Source organism: Pempheris klunzingeri, chromosome 21 (assembly GCF_042242105.1).
Source record: "Pempheris klunzingeri isolate RE-2024b chromosome 21, fPemKlu1.hap1, whole genome shotgun sequence".
Classification (NCBI taxonomy): Eukaryota; Metazoa; Chordata; class Actinopteri; order Acropomatiformes; family Pempheridae; genus Pempheris; species Pempheris klunzingeri.
In genome coordinates this window covers 860,473-876,417 of record NC_092032.1, presented here as the reverse complement: position 1 = coordinate 876,417, position 15,945 = coordinate 860,473, and the positions used below count along the sequence as shown (strand labels likewise).

Sequence of the window (15,945 nt, the reverse complement as noted above, 5' to 3'; positions counted from 1 at the left end):
CACTTTAGACACTTCCACTGTCCTTTTCTGGATTGTAGTCCGGCTCTGTGTTTATAGCATGTTTTGTGAAAAATGAATGACTGATCAAATTGATGTCTTAGTTTGCTTTTGATTCATCTGTTTGCATGTGTTTTGCATGTTGTAACTTTGTTAAGTTGCAGTGCATTCAGCTGTCATGGCCACCATACTTTTGTCATAACACAAACAGAAAGTGGGCTTTGGGAAGCACATAAGGTCAGTAACTGCTAAATCCTGTTATGTGTCAAAAGATCTGTTGTGTCTTCTCTGATGCCGATGATGTGCAGATGATGGGAGGAAAACGTCTGCTGACAACGACTTGATACCACAGATCAAAATAATTGATGAAGGAATCCACACAGACAGCTGTTAGTGAAGTGCAGTGGATTTGAGGGAGGTCTGAGGTCCGTGTTTGTAAAGATCTAACCTGACTGAGACATCCATCAAATCTCTACTTTATGATGACAATGCAAACAGTGATGTCCTGTGTGAAAATAAAAGTGGCCATCAGTGTCATCAGAAATACTGTATGTTTGTTGTCATGTTACCATAGTTCTTGAGATTTCAAAGCAAGGACCGTATTAACATATGAATGTTGCATTTGCATGTGGAGCTTGTGGAGCTCTCTCTTCATTCTGTCTTATACTCTCCATTCTTGTGTGTTTTTTCTCTGTAGTTCAATGTAATTCAGTAACATCCACAAATGACACCCAAATGAGCTGTGTGGTGAATTTATATTGAAATACTGAAAAGACAAAGGTTTGTTTTATCTCCCTTGCAGAGAAACGTTTCAGTGGTGCCTTCTGTCTTCAAGGATACATGAGCCAAAAATGAGCCCATAAATAAGTTGTTCACACAAACAGTTTTTATCAGACAAGAATTACATTTCATTTGCAATCCATCATCTATTCATGGACTTCACCATCACAAAGGGTATGTGTTCAGATGATTGTGCTTCTGGTGTGTCTGATAATTCACTACAGTGCTGTCTCATTCAGTCCAGTTTTATACACAGTGATGATAATAATAATAATGGTGGATAAGGGTTTGGGTGATGTGCTGCCAGGGTCCTCACCCGCACCATGTCCTGAGTTCTGGACGTACTGGAGCCTGTTGAGGACTTTGTTGGGAACCCCAGACAGGACTCCATTGCAATCGTCAAGACGGGAGGTTATGAGGGCGTGGAGGAGTCTGAAAGTGATGATTGGAGCCTGGAGATGTTTTTGAGGTGGAAAAAGGCAGACTGGGTGATGGATTTTATAAGATAAGATAAACCTTTACTCGTCCCACATTGGGGAAATTTGCAGCAGCAAAGAACAAGAACAACAGTGCAAAGATAAGTTAAACAACAGGTGACTATATAAGTAGAATATAATATAAATAGAATAAAAAAGCTATGCAGTAAATATAGCAAAGAGATTGCACTGTAGTAGAATGGATGAAGTGATGAATTATTGCGCCAGTATAGGCGGTCGCCTAGAGCACCAGCTGCTGGAGGGGCGCTGCCGGTAATAATTTGCATCCCCGAGTGGCGCCCCCCCCACGAGTGGCGCCCCCCCCCCCCCCCCCCCCCCCCCCCGAGAGACGCCCCCGGGCGCGGGGCGAGTGATCGGTGCGCATCTCGCCTAGGGCACCATTATGACTAGAGCCGGCTCTGCCCACCACCTCCACTAAATCCAGCAGGCCTCCTAGGACAGAGCTAGCCCTCCTCACCAGTCTGTCCAGTCTCTTCCTGTCCCTGGATGTGGGATTGGAAACTGACTGAGGCGTCTAGGATGACACCAAGGTTGCAGACCTCGGGGGATGGCCTGCTGGAGCACCCGTTGATATCCAGAGGCAGATCTCCAACTTTCTGAAGTAGCGCCTTGGGGGCCACAAGCCTCCAGTAAAACCAACCAGCCATGTACCCATCTATCATCCATCCATCCATCATCCAGCTATCATCCATCATCCATCCATTATCCATCCATTATTCAGCCATCATCCATCCACTTGTTGATCCATCCGTCCGTCTGTGCGTCCATCCATCCATCCATACATCCATCCATCCATCCATCCATCCATCCATCTATCCAGCTCCCTCTGGATGTCCGCCCCCCATCTCAGCTCCTCAACTGGTCTCTGAGGCTGAGCCCAAACACCCAGAGGAGGAATCTCGTTCAGGCTGCTTGGATCCCTGATCTCTTTCTTTGGGTCATTACGCAGAACTGATGACTCAGCTCCCTCTTCACCACAAAGCTCCAGGTGATGCACACTGGAAAAGCGTTTTGCCCAAACTCAATGACTGGAGAAGGAGTGACCAAGACAGTGAACACATTTTGTTGAGCATCACTGACCCCGATGATTGTGGGTGGTTGGATGATTTAATCATCAGAATTTGGTCAATTCAGTCCAATAACATATGAGCGCATTAGTTTTGTCCCATTCATGTCTGTGGGGAGAATTCAGACGGCTGGCCAGTGGAGGTCGTGAACCAGCTCTGCAGATATGATTTCAGATTTTCAAATCTTATTCTCAAATGTTTGAGATTTAAAACCTACATTTTCAGAGCGTATTTTCAACCTTTCAAATCTGTGTGTGTGTATATACGCATAGTATATGTATATATAATATATTTTTCTAGATATTCTGTGCCGACATTCAGTGTGTTCAGGGTTTTTTGGTGTAGTTTAGTAATGTTTTGTCAGCTGGTGGATGGACATAACAGATCTGACAAGAATGTTTGTCTCATGTCAGGAGACAATCCTGACATGTTTATTAACCACAATCACCAGTTTTCTCTTAAGCTCTTAAAACTAACACTAACTTATTCATTTGGCTGCCACAGCCATGGTCTGTATCCATAACCAGGTGGTGGTGATATTTATTTACTCCTGGATGTGTCCTCCACAGTACTCTCTGGATGAGTTGGAGGAGATGATGCTGTGTCTGCAGCAGTTTCGCTCTGTGCTCAGCAATATGGAGGAGCAGCTCTCTGAAGACCAGGCAGCAGTTTACAGTGCTCTCTCTGACCAGGACAGGTACACACTCAAGTCCATGGTACACCTAATCTACGGGGGGGGGGGGGCAACAAAATGTCACAGTTATCTCACAAAGAATCTATGAACGGGTCTGGAGGCTGAGGACAGAAAGCTTTTTAAAAGGAAGAACGTTGAGAGTGGACCAACCAGCAGGAGACACTCCCCAGGCCAAGGTCATGAATTCAGCCAGTCAGAAGGAGACGTTCACAGATCCTTGCTGGATCAGAGCACACACTCTCACAGAAACACAGGGGAAAACTAGACACAGGTCAAAACACGGCCAAGTTTATACATTATAAACATTATAAAGCTCTGTTTGGACCCCGACATGGACAGGCTGCAGCCTCCACCTAGTGTCAGCATAAACATTATAACATTCTTACATCTGTGGATTATAACGCCATATTTGGTGTTAGTTTACACTCGGACAACACTGGCCTTCTGTTCATGAAGCTGTCTGACAGGTACAGGGAGTCTTTTTCAGCAGGAGGATGCTCCACTCTGTCCCTCTCCTCACAAACAAGGCAGATGTATCGGCCTGTTAAAAAAGGAGCACCTAAAGGTCCACTCCATCTGGCTTTACATTGGTTTGCAATAGCAGCTGTAAGTCTAAAATGATCTGCCATCTTTCAGTTTTTATCAGATAATGGACAATGTGTTTTACACGGTAAGAATACAACACATGATAATATACAGTGTGTAGTTAAGAATAGAAAATTCTACAATCTGTAATTCATCCTTTAAAGTTGGTGTTTGATCAAGAGTTAGTCTGTTCTCCAAAACACTTCAGTGAAACAAATAATCTGTACAGTTTCTGGGCATCTGCTGTTGTCAGGACACTAAATCGTTCCCTTGATCAAATCAGATCCTTGATCAGATTAAAATCAAGGCAAACAATACGTGTGTAGGAGGGGACATAAATCTGTTTACACACTTTCCTCTTGGTGAAAGAATGCAAGTGTCCATATCGCACATCATTTTAGGGAGAAAACCTGGTTTATAAATGATAAGGTGATAAAATATCTGATCAAGTGTGTGTGTGTGTGTGTGTGTGTGTGTAGGGAGAAGGTCAGAGACATAGAGGAGCTGAGGCAGGCAGTGAAGCAGGAGGCTGCAGAGCTGGAGATGCAGCTGAATGAACTGGCCCATCACTATGACGACAGCTTGAAGATGGTAACATGGTTACTCTGACACACTCATACCTGACAGGGTGGATCCTACAGAAGAGAAACTGAACGCCATCGGGACAAAACACACTGATAACACCTGATTACTGCTGTCATGCCGTTCTGATATTGTACTGACGGGCCGTTAAGCCAGCAGTGCTGAACAGAGCATACTGAGGCCGTGGCTTTGGTATACATGTTGCCATCTAGTCCAGATTGAACTGCACGTACAGTGGTGCAGTGGTCAGTACTGTCAGCTCACAGCTGAGGCTCTGCTGGCTAACTTGGTCCTCATACCTGCGTGGGTTTTCCCAGAGTTCAGACCTACAGGGTAGACATGCAGGTTAGGTTGCTTGATGACTCTGACTTGCCCTGTGACTGTGAGTACCACTCCTGTCCAATGTCAGCTTGTAACCCACCCCACACCCACTAAAGGATAAGCAGATGTAGCTCACAGAGGGACATTTTGATGTGATTACAATTTGGTTTTTTTTGCTCAATTTCTCCATATCAGTTAAATTTTTCAAACTCTTCAAACAGTTGTTTTTAGTAACACACAATTTTTCTCACATCCAAAACCAAAAAGCACTTTATAGACAACTCGGAGTCAATTTGTGTACCAGAGCACTGACATTTGGCAGCATTACAACCAGTGTCACTATTGTCTTTGTCAAAGTATATTTTATTGATTTATTTATCTGTTTAGCAGAAACTGATATTCCTTGGCATCAAAAAGAAGGAAATGGCCTCTGTGAGTTAGACAGTAACTCCTTTTCAGATTCATTACACATACTGACATACGAGAGCGACAGACAGAGAGATACAGTGGTGCTTCTCTCTGGTAACACTCTTAGGAGAGAGTCTTTCTGGTGCCTGATCCATCCCTGGCAATCATCCAGGAGGAGACTCTGATCATGTGGGTGTCATAAACTCTCCCCCCCTGTGAGGAGACACTGCCTCACCTAGCACGTCTTTCTCAGAGCTCAGCAAGGGATGGAAATATGTGCTCAGTGTCCAGTTGGGAGTTCATTTTTAATTATATTAGTCTTTGATCGCGATATGGCTGCTTGCAGTGTTCCCACCAATCAACTTTGACAGACAGACGGACAGACAGACAGACTGTGAGAAGAGTTTTGAAAACTGCACTGGGTCAAAGTCACTGTGTACAAACTGAAAATTTTAATTTTGCAGTATCAAATAGTGTTATCAAAAAAGACTCTGTGGCTGACAGCAACACATTAGTTTATCAATGTTTAGCATTAGTTATGCTGCTGTGTCTTGATAGTATATCATCTTAACCACTCGACCATCAGGACACCCCACCTTTGGACTATTATTATTTACTAATGAATGGTTCTTTTTGTTGGCAAGACGATTCATCTGTTTTAAAATGATATTTCATTTATTTTCAGTTTTTCTGTCCTGTAGAGGTAATGTCCTTTTTTACTAGATATTTACTGGATGTTTTTCTTTGTTTTTGAATAGAAGATGCACAGACTGTTGGATGAGCAGTCTCTGCTCTGCTCGCAACTCAGAGTCTTTCTACCAGGACCATCGGCCACACTGTCGAGCCCCACCTCCAGCAGCACAGTAGCCACTCAGTGCTGTCTGCTGCCCCGGCACCCCCAAACTGAGGCGCAGAGAGACCATGTGTCCTCCTGGAGCACCTGGGATGTGGCCTCCCCCAGACAGTCCCCTCCTGGATCAGAGAGCCTCTGTGAGGGTCTGCGCTGTTCTCCCACTAAAGCAGAGAAGCTGGACGTACTGGGCTTTCTCCAGAGGGTAAGACCGCCACATTACGATCAGAAGCCAAACAAGTGGACAGTGAGCAATATAGTTACCTGCAACCTTTTAGGCTTCAAACTCTGATACAGTAGGCTTCAGGGATCATATGGGTTAACTGCTGTGTCCTCATCTATTTTCAGTTTCCGTGTCATGGCTGCTCTATGTTTAATAATACACATAGCACAATAAGAAATACAGACAATAATCACATTTGCCTTTATAATACAGCAGAACATACTTCTATCATTTAGCTCTCTACATCTTTGTTAGGTGAATAAACAGAACAGAAATATATTTAAACAGTTTGGGGTCAATTGGCTTTGAATGCCTTTAAATCTAAACTTTATTGCTAAATAAGGGTTAATATTGAACAGTTTTAAAACCTATGTCTTATAGCCATAGTTTTGGCTCAAGTAACTTAACATTTCTACACATGGGTGGTGTGTTAACTTGGCCGTCCAACCACTGAAATCAAGATGTTCCGCCTGCATACGAAACTGTGACACCAATAGTTACCTTTGGTGCAGTGAGGGAGGCGCCAGGCCAACCAAGGCCAACAGCCCCATATTTTAGCTTCAACTATGATAAACTTTTCCTGTAAGTCTTACGAGTCGTTACGAGGGCATATGTAAACAGAGAAAATGATACATACCATGCAAAGGGTCGTATACAAGCATAGAAGAAGTAACTCAATGCAAAGTGCCCATTTTGCCATGAGAGAGCAAAGAGAATGTCCATTTGAATATGCAGGTCAACTAGAATACAGAGAAAACCTGCTACAGTGGTGAGGGCAGCACATTCACAATGTCAGGCTAGATGGCATCTAAATTTACTATAAACTCTTCATATCATCATTCAACATATCATTTGACATGAGATCAGATGTGTCTGAGGTCATACCACTGCTGAATGTTGTGTTTCCTGTTTTCCAGTTGAAGGAGACTTTGCGTCATTCTGTGAACACAGACTCATTGGAATAGAAGGTAGAGTCTATTTAATCACTGTGAAACAGTCTGTGCTTGTGTGAGTCCTCTCCCACAATCCACAGACACACAGGTTCAGTGGTGACTCGAAATTGCCTGTAGGTGTGAGCATGGTTGTCTGTGACCCTTACAGATGAGCGGTACAAACAATGGATGGATAAACAGTCCACACTTTATTCAAAGTTGATTCAAACTATTTTCCTCATAAAGAAATTAAAGCAATTACATTGATTTGCATTTACAACATTTCCCTAAAGGAGTTTTTCTAAAGCGTTTACTGTCAGCACAGTAGCAGTCAATGTGGACTAAGCCCTGCATTGCGTTTACAAAAAATGCATTCAGTGACCGCATTTTTCTAATTTTATGAACTGTTTTCCCACTCAAACCACTCAAAAACGCACTCAAATGTGCATACTTTTTCTTGTAAGTTCACCGATATAAGAGGTATAACCCACTGTGAATCCAGTGGTTGTTTAGCCTGAGATAGCCAGGCATATTTATCCCACTTTAAACTTAGCAAAATACTCTCAGAGACTAAAATCTCCCATTAAAGAACAGGCCAGAAAACCTCTTCTGGTGCACGAGTATTGCTAAAACATGGTCCTATAAATTGCAATGGAAACAGACTTAGCAAATACATAATGATGTACATGAAATATGTAACTTCAACTTCCAGTGAAGCTCCTGCTTCCACTGAAGAGATGAACAATAGCAGCGGACGAACACATCAGACTGTGATATTGTGACACTGTATTGCTAGTGGTGAGGGCAGCACATTACCAATATCAGGCTAGTTTCCCTAACAATGTGCTCAAGAAGAATCTCATTCAGCCAATGTGCTGTATATATTCAAACTAATTTATGGGGCACAGAACTTTTTACAGTCATTGCAGCTCTGTTCCCTTAATGATATCTGCGGGACAAAGAAAAAGTCCAATTACAGTTTAAACATTAAAGAGGCCCAGTGCAAATTTCCCTTTTTTTAATGTCGACTAGTGAAAAGCTGAAGTATTGTCTTGTCCTGGCTAGAGCCAGCCATTCACACCACTAATACAAACCACAGGAACGACATATAGTGGAGAGAACGAAGCAGAGATGAGATGTCTGGTGCCTTTCATCTCTAAACCCTCACGGTGTGTGACACTGTAGTATTCATCAAATTAATACATAAACACAAATTCAACATTCCCATCATGTTTCACTTGTTTGAGGTTGCTTGTTGCAACTTGATTAAGACATTATTTACATTAGACACTGTCGTTAAAGACAGATTTGACAAAAAGCTATGGAACGTTCCGTTGGACAAGTCAAGGTGCCAATGATCGCAAGTTATACCTTACCTTTAGACCTTTAGTTGTAGTTTGTTGCTTTTGTGTTATGCATTAAGGTGTATTGCTGTTTGGATTTGTGCATTCTTTCACAGCTTGTATATTATCCTGTGTTTCAGGTGGCAGGGATGCTGCATGAGACTGCATGTGACTGATGAGAACCAGAAGTTTCCTTAAGTCCTCCATTCACTGAAGGACATGTCTTATCTTTTCAGATTCACAGTTTTAGCTTTAGCTGGTTATTCGTCACATTTTGTGACAAACGTTTCACATTTCACTCAACAGTAAGTGGCCTTTTAGTGCTGCTGAGACTAGTGAGACTGCTGCAAACTGTTTTTGTCTTTTTGGTGAAAGGAAGTGTATAACCCTGAGAACTAAAGCAATACCTTAAACAAAAGCATTTGTAATGGCATAGAATATGCTGTTTTGTTAAATGCTTGTTTACAAGGTGAGATATGTGAATATAAATCTGAGTTATTTAATGAAGATGTTGTTTCACACTAGGCGTCTGCTCATTGAATGCACAGTGCTTCATATGAATAATACCACTACAATAAACCTTTGGACAGTGAAACATTTTTGTTGGTGCTTGTATGTTCATGTTCTCTTTGAGTCTTTTGTTTTACATCCAGGATGTAGTGCTCCAGAGAACGCTTGGAATAATAGGTCCGATGAAGTACAACACACACTTCAGAGCAGGATGTATCAATTACCGGAGTAGAATCAGTCATCAAGACTTCAAAAGGATTTAGTATGAGTGGAGCCCGATGAGTGTTTTATTTGTAGGAAACAGCTTATATAACTCCTGTGCTGTAGCAAGAACATGATCCGAACCATCCTCTCCACTTCCACACACAGGGCCCATTACACTGCACACTAAAAGTGTCTTATTTGTGTAATATAACTTTTGTCAATGTTTTTATTTTCTTACTGCTTCTTCATACATTAAATGTGAACAATAGAAGGGATATGTTCCTGAAAGATAACTATGTAAGTACATCTCATCTGACAAAGAGGGTAGAATGAATGTTAATGCATAATGTATTCATGTGGACTCACCTCGTCATTGTTCAAGCCCTCTCAGGTTTTGTACAGTTGTGTGGATTCATATGATATGATATGATGTTTTTGTAACAAAGTTCACATACAGATGCTTTTAATGCACAGGGGGCTATAGCTTGATCTGGTTGATCTAGTCTTTAATTTAGCAAGTCATTTTAAGACATCTCAGTCGGGGTGGGTTGGGGGGTGGGGTAAGCTAATGGATGCAGAGGAGAGAGAAAAAGCTCCTCCTCCAAGCTTTATAACCCAGATTCACAGTCGCTGTTGCCCCACTGACACTGCTGACACTGAGGTAAGAACAGAATCTGATTCCTTGTTTCTCACAGCTGCTTCGTCTCTGGCTTCATCTGATTGTAAGTTTGTTTGTCTTTTAGCTGAAGCTTTCTGTGCTTTTGCTATCTTTTTCTTGGCTTCTGTCTTATTCATCTCCAGACAAAGTCTTCATCACATGTGCTTCCTTGTAGTTGTTCTGGCTTCCAGGCTCTCTCAGTTATGTCCTCTTGGAAAATCATATAATCATCATCAATGAACAAACTAAATGACACTGCTTACAAGACAACATGTTTTGTACACACGTGTGTAAATGAAAGGTATAAAAGCTGGAGGGCTAAAGGTAGAGCAGGCGATGCTGGAGGGCTCCTAGACAAAGAACTGCTGTCTGAATGTGGTGACTTGATCAAAGCTTGTGTTGATGCAGTTTTGTTGTAGCAGATGTGTCAGTTAGGCACACGCACTCACATACACACACACGCACACACTCACACACACAGCTCTTGAAGTGCTTTATCCTTTGACAGTGTCACAAGGTCCACTAATGAATAATGGATTGTGTGTGTGTGTGTTATGTGATCTGTGTAGAAAGCCCAGAGGCCTTCCGAGATGACAACCGGCTGTATGAGGTCGACCCTGGAGCCTGAACATCGACTGATGGCACAGGAGAGTATACACTGTAAGCTCTGCCCAGTCTTTTCAACCACTGCTATTACTACTAGGAGTGATAATCCTACTACTACTGCTATTACTTCTACTACTGATAATAATGCTACTACTACTGTTAGGAATACTGACGATACCACTATTACCAAGAATAATACAGTGGTTTAAGTCAAACAGCTCACATTGTGCATCAGATAAAAGAAACACAGAGTAATCAAATAATCAAAATGAAAAGAAAGAACTTTTTCACCTCTTTTTCCTTTTTTTTCAGTGACAAAATAGACCCAAATTATTTAAGGAGCAGATTAGTATACACTGGTTTTCACCTTGACTTTATCTGTCTGTGGTGAGCAAAGCTCAAAAGGAGACAAAAGAGCTGTTTGAGTGAAGAGCACATTGTTACAATCCTATTTGTATCATTTGACTTTGACCAATAATTTCCTATGATCTATTGTGATTTTTCAGATTTTTAGAGGCTGCCTCTGACACCAATAGATAAGAGATGAAAATAATGATCCTTACTAACAAGTTGCAGCTCTTCCAGGGTCTCTTATTTCCTGTACAGTCCACAGAAACGCTTTAAGGTGGGACGCAGTGTGTGTTGTCCTTCCAGCCTAAATGATTAGCTGTGAGCTTGTCCTGATTATGATGCCGGTGACAGGGTGGCATTAGAGCTTCATCTGTGGTTCTCTCTGAGCTCTGTGGAGTAACCATGTGGAGTAACTCTGCCGAATATAAGAACAACTCCGTGTGGCTACAAACAATAGAGTACGTGGTTACATGTGTTTTTTAATTCGTTTTGTTTTAAGCACAAGATCACGTCTGTGTTTTTTAGCACAAAACTGATCCAGATACTCCATGGGCTGAACCCTGACCCTCTGTGGAGACATGTACGATACGTAACAGTGTGTGTGGCTGTGTGACAGACCAGGAGGTGCTGGAGAGCCTGGTGGACAGGAACTCAGAGACCAAGGATGATGAAGAGGAGCCGGAGACTCTTCACACAGAGAATCAGGAGGAAGACCAGCTGAAGAAACCTCGCAGAAAAGACACACCCATCCTCAACTGTCCTCCACATATACCAGGTGAGCACACACACACACACACAGAGACATACACACACACACACACACACACACACACACAGAAACCCACAGGCTCAACCATGATTGATGGACTGTAGCTGAAGATTATCAATATTTATGTCGTAAGGCCATCATGTCAATGCACATTCAAGAATGGTGAGTTCATTGTTTCTGTGATCATCTAACAGGGATCTGTGCTGCCTTCTGGAGCTTTCTGTCTGCACTGTTACATATCAGTCATATTGGTTTGTGGTGACCTTCCAAAATACATACAGATCTCACGTTCAGCTCAGAAAGTTTTGTTAGCTCGTGTGCTGAAGAGCAGTCTTGACTATTTGAGCCACAAGAGTGCTTGTGTTTTAGGCTAACAGGCTAACAGGCTATCAGGCTGAGTTGAGCAACAATGTGTGTGTGTGTGTTTGTGGGGGGGATGTCAGGGCAGATAGTTCAAACTGTGACTGTAGCTGCTCAGGTTTAATTTGAGCCACATTCTGTATTAAAATTGATTCTGCAGTTTGTTGAACAGATGAGTTTCTTAATTTTAGCATACTGGATACATTTTGCTGATTGTAGTGACATGACCGTGCAGTTTACTCCATGGAAGTTTCTCAGAGCCTTTTAACCAGCTATGACATGAAGCTTCACACCTACCGAGTAGTCATCAGCTGATGACAGAGGTTCATTGTCGTCTTGTGTGGTGGATCTGAGGGGAGAACTCTGGTGTCCTCTGATATAAATATCCTCCTTGAATCAGAAAGTGGATTTGTAAACTGTGATGGACAGCTTGGGCAATCATTTTACCATTCACCTTCATTTTCTATGTCACATACTAGCCTGGGGATTTGTTCCCAACCTTTTTGAACGACTGACTGACTGCTTCTTCACCTGTTAGAAATAAAGATTGATTGATTGATTGATCGATTGATTGATTGATTGACCTATCACACTTGGAGCCTCAGTCACACATCCCAGCTATTTTCTGTGTGAGCTAGTGTTAATTCAGAGAAAATACTAGTTGTCTAAAATTGTATCAACAGCAGGAAGCCTCTGCAACCAAATTACGGTTTAAAGCCGACAACCTGTGTTTTCCTTCTCTGTAGGAGTAAGACTGTTAAAGGCTGAGAAGCAGATGGTCCACTTCGAGGACGAGGAACAGGATGAGAAGGATTGAAGCCTTTATTTAACTTCTATTTAGTTGTCAATAAATGTTTTGATGTTCAGTCTCATTAAATATAGCTTTGACCAAACATTTCATTGTCCTGATGTTTCTGCTCTCCTCACTGTGAAAAAGAATGATTGTTTTTGATATCAACTCAATGGCCACACTAATCTGACAACTGGCTGCACACGTGTGGAAACTTCTTGAGAGGCTCTACAATAATGTGGACATCTGTCAGGCATTGCATATCTACAGGACATACTCCAAAAATATGCAATCAAGCCATTTTCAGCAGACATACATACAAAGTCTTATACAAAGGGCCCCTTTCAGCATTGAATATCAAAGGGGTCCATTCTAGTCACTGAGCTGACAGCAGTTATTGGGTTTTACCACATTCAACAGTATTAGACCAAAAAAAGGAGAGTCCATGGTGGACAAGACTATTTATTATGGTTACTGCACCCAATGGAGCATAAGGAGGGACAAATGTTTCTATCAAGTACAGTGGTGTAGGTGGTGAGAAGGAGAAATTTATATTTGAGTGAAAAATGTCGATAGGCATAAGTGAAAAGATAAAGAGAAAAGTGATTTAAGAATTGTGGCATAACGACACTTGTCACTTGTCAGTGCCGTGAGAGTGTGCACATATGCATGTGTCAGGCATGAAGAGGTAGAAGTTCTATCAACCATAGGCTGCACAGGTAGCCTACATTTGATGCATTTTCTGTTTAACTGGAGCTGTTGTATGTTTTCTTATAACCCAACAGGTCAGGATATTTGATCAGGAAACGCCTGTCAAGTTGTGTTGTTAAAGTGCACTGATGAATGTATCCATTGGGGGCGATCTTAAATGTTGCTTACTTACTAAAAACCTACTTTTATCCATGGCTCCAGACAAATGTCACATTTATTGGCTTGTATCTTGTTCAGCAATAAAAAGCTGCTTCTCTCATCTTTTATCAGCTGAGTCAGTGCGCTGGTGAAGGAATGGGTAAGATAGATTTGTATGTATAATGACTGGAGGTATATGAAGTGATTCATGCTTTGTTGGAAATGTATTAATGGATCAATCTAAATCCAAAACCACTATTATTTGAAAACAAGGTTGCTAGATTTGATGTGATATTCTGTGTTTTTCTGTGTTTCTGCCCATCTCTGACACTTTAGATGCTAGTTGGGGTTGGGCTTAAGATGCAGGCTGTGCATCAAGTTTAGGCAGGAGGAGGAAACGTACTGGACTGGTAGCACCAGCCACACAAAGACCCCACACTTCACTGTACTTTTGGTCTGTTTCCACTGATAATGACATTCTTTCAACTTGGTGTTTGGTCAGAGCCCCAAGACCGCTACATAAAGTTTCTGTTTGATGTGGAAAAACTTAAGTGCCCTGCACAGAGCCCTGACCTCAACCCCACCCAACACTGCTGGGATTAACTGGAACACTGATCATCGGACGTTGCCAGTTTTTACTAATATTAGCTGTGTTATTATTATTCATACATTAACTATTGTCATGTAATATTGATCATTATTAGTTATATTCCTATTGTCAGCACTATAGTTGCATAACAGTGATGGTTGTTGAGCCTCTGAGCCTGGGTCTGTTCCAGGTTTCTTCCCATTAAAGGGGATTTTTTCCTGCCACTGTTGCCTAATATAATATCACATATTATAACATAAAGCTTACATATCATCCTGTAGTCTCCCCTACAGCTTGTAAGGGACCAGATTCTAAGGCCCCACATATGGGCAGAGCTTTATAAGGCCCTATTTCAATCATGCAGCACCTGCTATTTGATTCATGTGTGTGTAGCAGCACAAAGTGCAAAAGAGCTGGGTGATGGTGAATATAGATGATAGGTGTCATATCACTGGTGTCATTGCAAACACCTTCTCCAGGAAACCATCTTGCTGTCTAGATGGTGCAGAAGGGCACGAAATGAACACACAGGAGGACAAATCTGCAGCCAGAGGCAGATGGTGTGGTGAGTTTCTTTTTTAACAATGAATTAGTACAATTACAGTAGACAAAAGTGTCTGCTTATGCCATATATGTATTCACATCACAATTCTACCGTATCTCATGTTATTAATGGTTACATTAAATTAAGTATTAAATGTTGGTATGATAGACTTTCACAATAAAGGTAATGGAAATGAATATAATGTAAACTGTAGGTTATCTGTTCCAATTGATCTGTAAACTTCAAACCTCAGCTGAGACTCTGTAGCTTCAGCTCTGAAACTTGCTTTCGTGAAGCAAATAAAAATAATAATAAAATAGCATTGTATGACAAAGTCACAGCAAAGCTCACACATTAACCCATTTCACCCACTCAGAACCTTCTATTTATTTTTAATACAGCCAAGTCATTGAACTCTAACATCAGAGCTCACCTCAGCTCACCTGTAAATGGCAAATATCCTTTCAAGTCATTTTGACTACTCAAAGAGCTTTTACATCACACATCATTCATACAGGAGGAACGCAGGAGGAGCCTGTGCAGCCCTGGGTGATACAGTGCCTACCTCCTCATGACTGTACTGCCCAACACATGCATATGTTAAACAAGGTACTCACTCTCACGGCATTGTGAAGAATTCTGAAATGGCTTTTCTTTGTTTGCCAGCATAAAATCAGCTGACGAAAGCACTAAGCTCAGTTTTGAGGACGGCTGTATAGTGCCTTTCGCTTTTACATCACATCGCTATTCACACATCATCCATACATCGAGGAATCTAAGTTGGAGGAGACATTGCTTCACATTGCTTCATTGCTTCAGGAACACGCAGGGGTTCAGTGTCTTGCCTTCAACATGTGGACTTGGAGGACCCTGGGACTGGATCGCCGATCTGCTGATGGACCCACTTAACTCACTTAACAACTAGCTGTGTGCGTCTCTGAGCTGTGTAGACTGTTACTGTCAGGATTCTGCTGATAAAACAATGACGAACATTCACAAACACACTAACCAGCTGGATAAGCTGTGTGTTATTTACCCAATAATGTCCATAAAGTAACAGCCCTTACAATAATCAGTCAAATCCTGATCCACTGGTGATGCTTTAGTTATATAATATTAATCCTATAAGCTCGTGTCAGATATGATAAATGTATGGATGGACTATCAAACAGCACTGCTGCCTGAGATGTAGGGTAACTGCTTCAAACCTCTGTCCAGTGGTCCACTTCATCACCATTCAGAAGTGCTGCAGCTAGCTGACAAGGTGTAATACATCAGGTTCAGGTAAAGGCCATATGTCGCTCTGTCGGTCTTATTAAAATAATCGGTCCACTTTTTACAAAAGGCACACAAACCCTCTGCATCAGTCTGACCAGTAACACTGTAAAGACTTCAAATGGCAAAACACTACCCAACATGGGTAGGACAGTTCAGAA

The 15,945-nt window shown here is 41.9% G+C and overlaps 1 protein-coding gene across 1 annotated transcript in view; it reads left to right on the top strand.

The window, feature by feature from the left end:
* Positions 1–12,630, top strand: part of itprid1 (ITPR interacting domain containing 1) — a 31,673-nt gene extending 19,043 nt beyond the window's left edge. The window contains exons 12-17 of the mRNA XM_070853318.1: positions 2,911–3,038; positions 4,100–4,211; positions 5,690–5,986; positions 10,221–10,311; positions 11,225–11,383; positions 12,484–12,630. Of these exons, the coding sequence (XP_070709419.1) occupies positions 2,911–3,038; positions 4,100–4,211; positions 5,690–5,986; positions 10,221–10,311; positions 11,225–11,383; positions 12,484–12,554 (858 nt within the window). The 3' untranslated portion in view covers positions 12,555–12,630. The remainder of the gene's footprint in view (positions 1–2,910; positions 3,039–4,099; positions 4,212–5,689; positions 5,987–10,220; positions 10,312–11,224; positions 11,384–12,483) is intronic.
* The last annotated feature ends 3,315 nt before the right edge of the window (positions 12,631–15,945 follow it).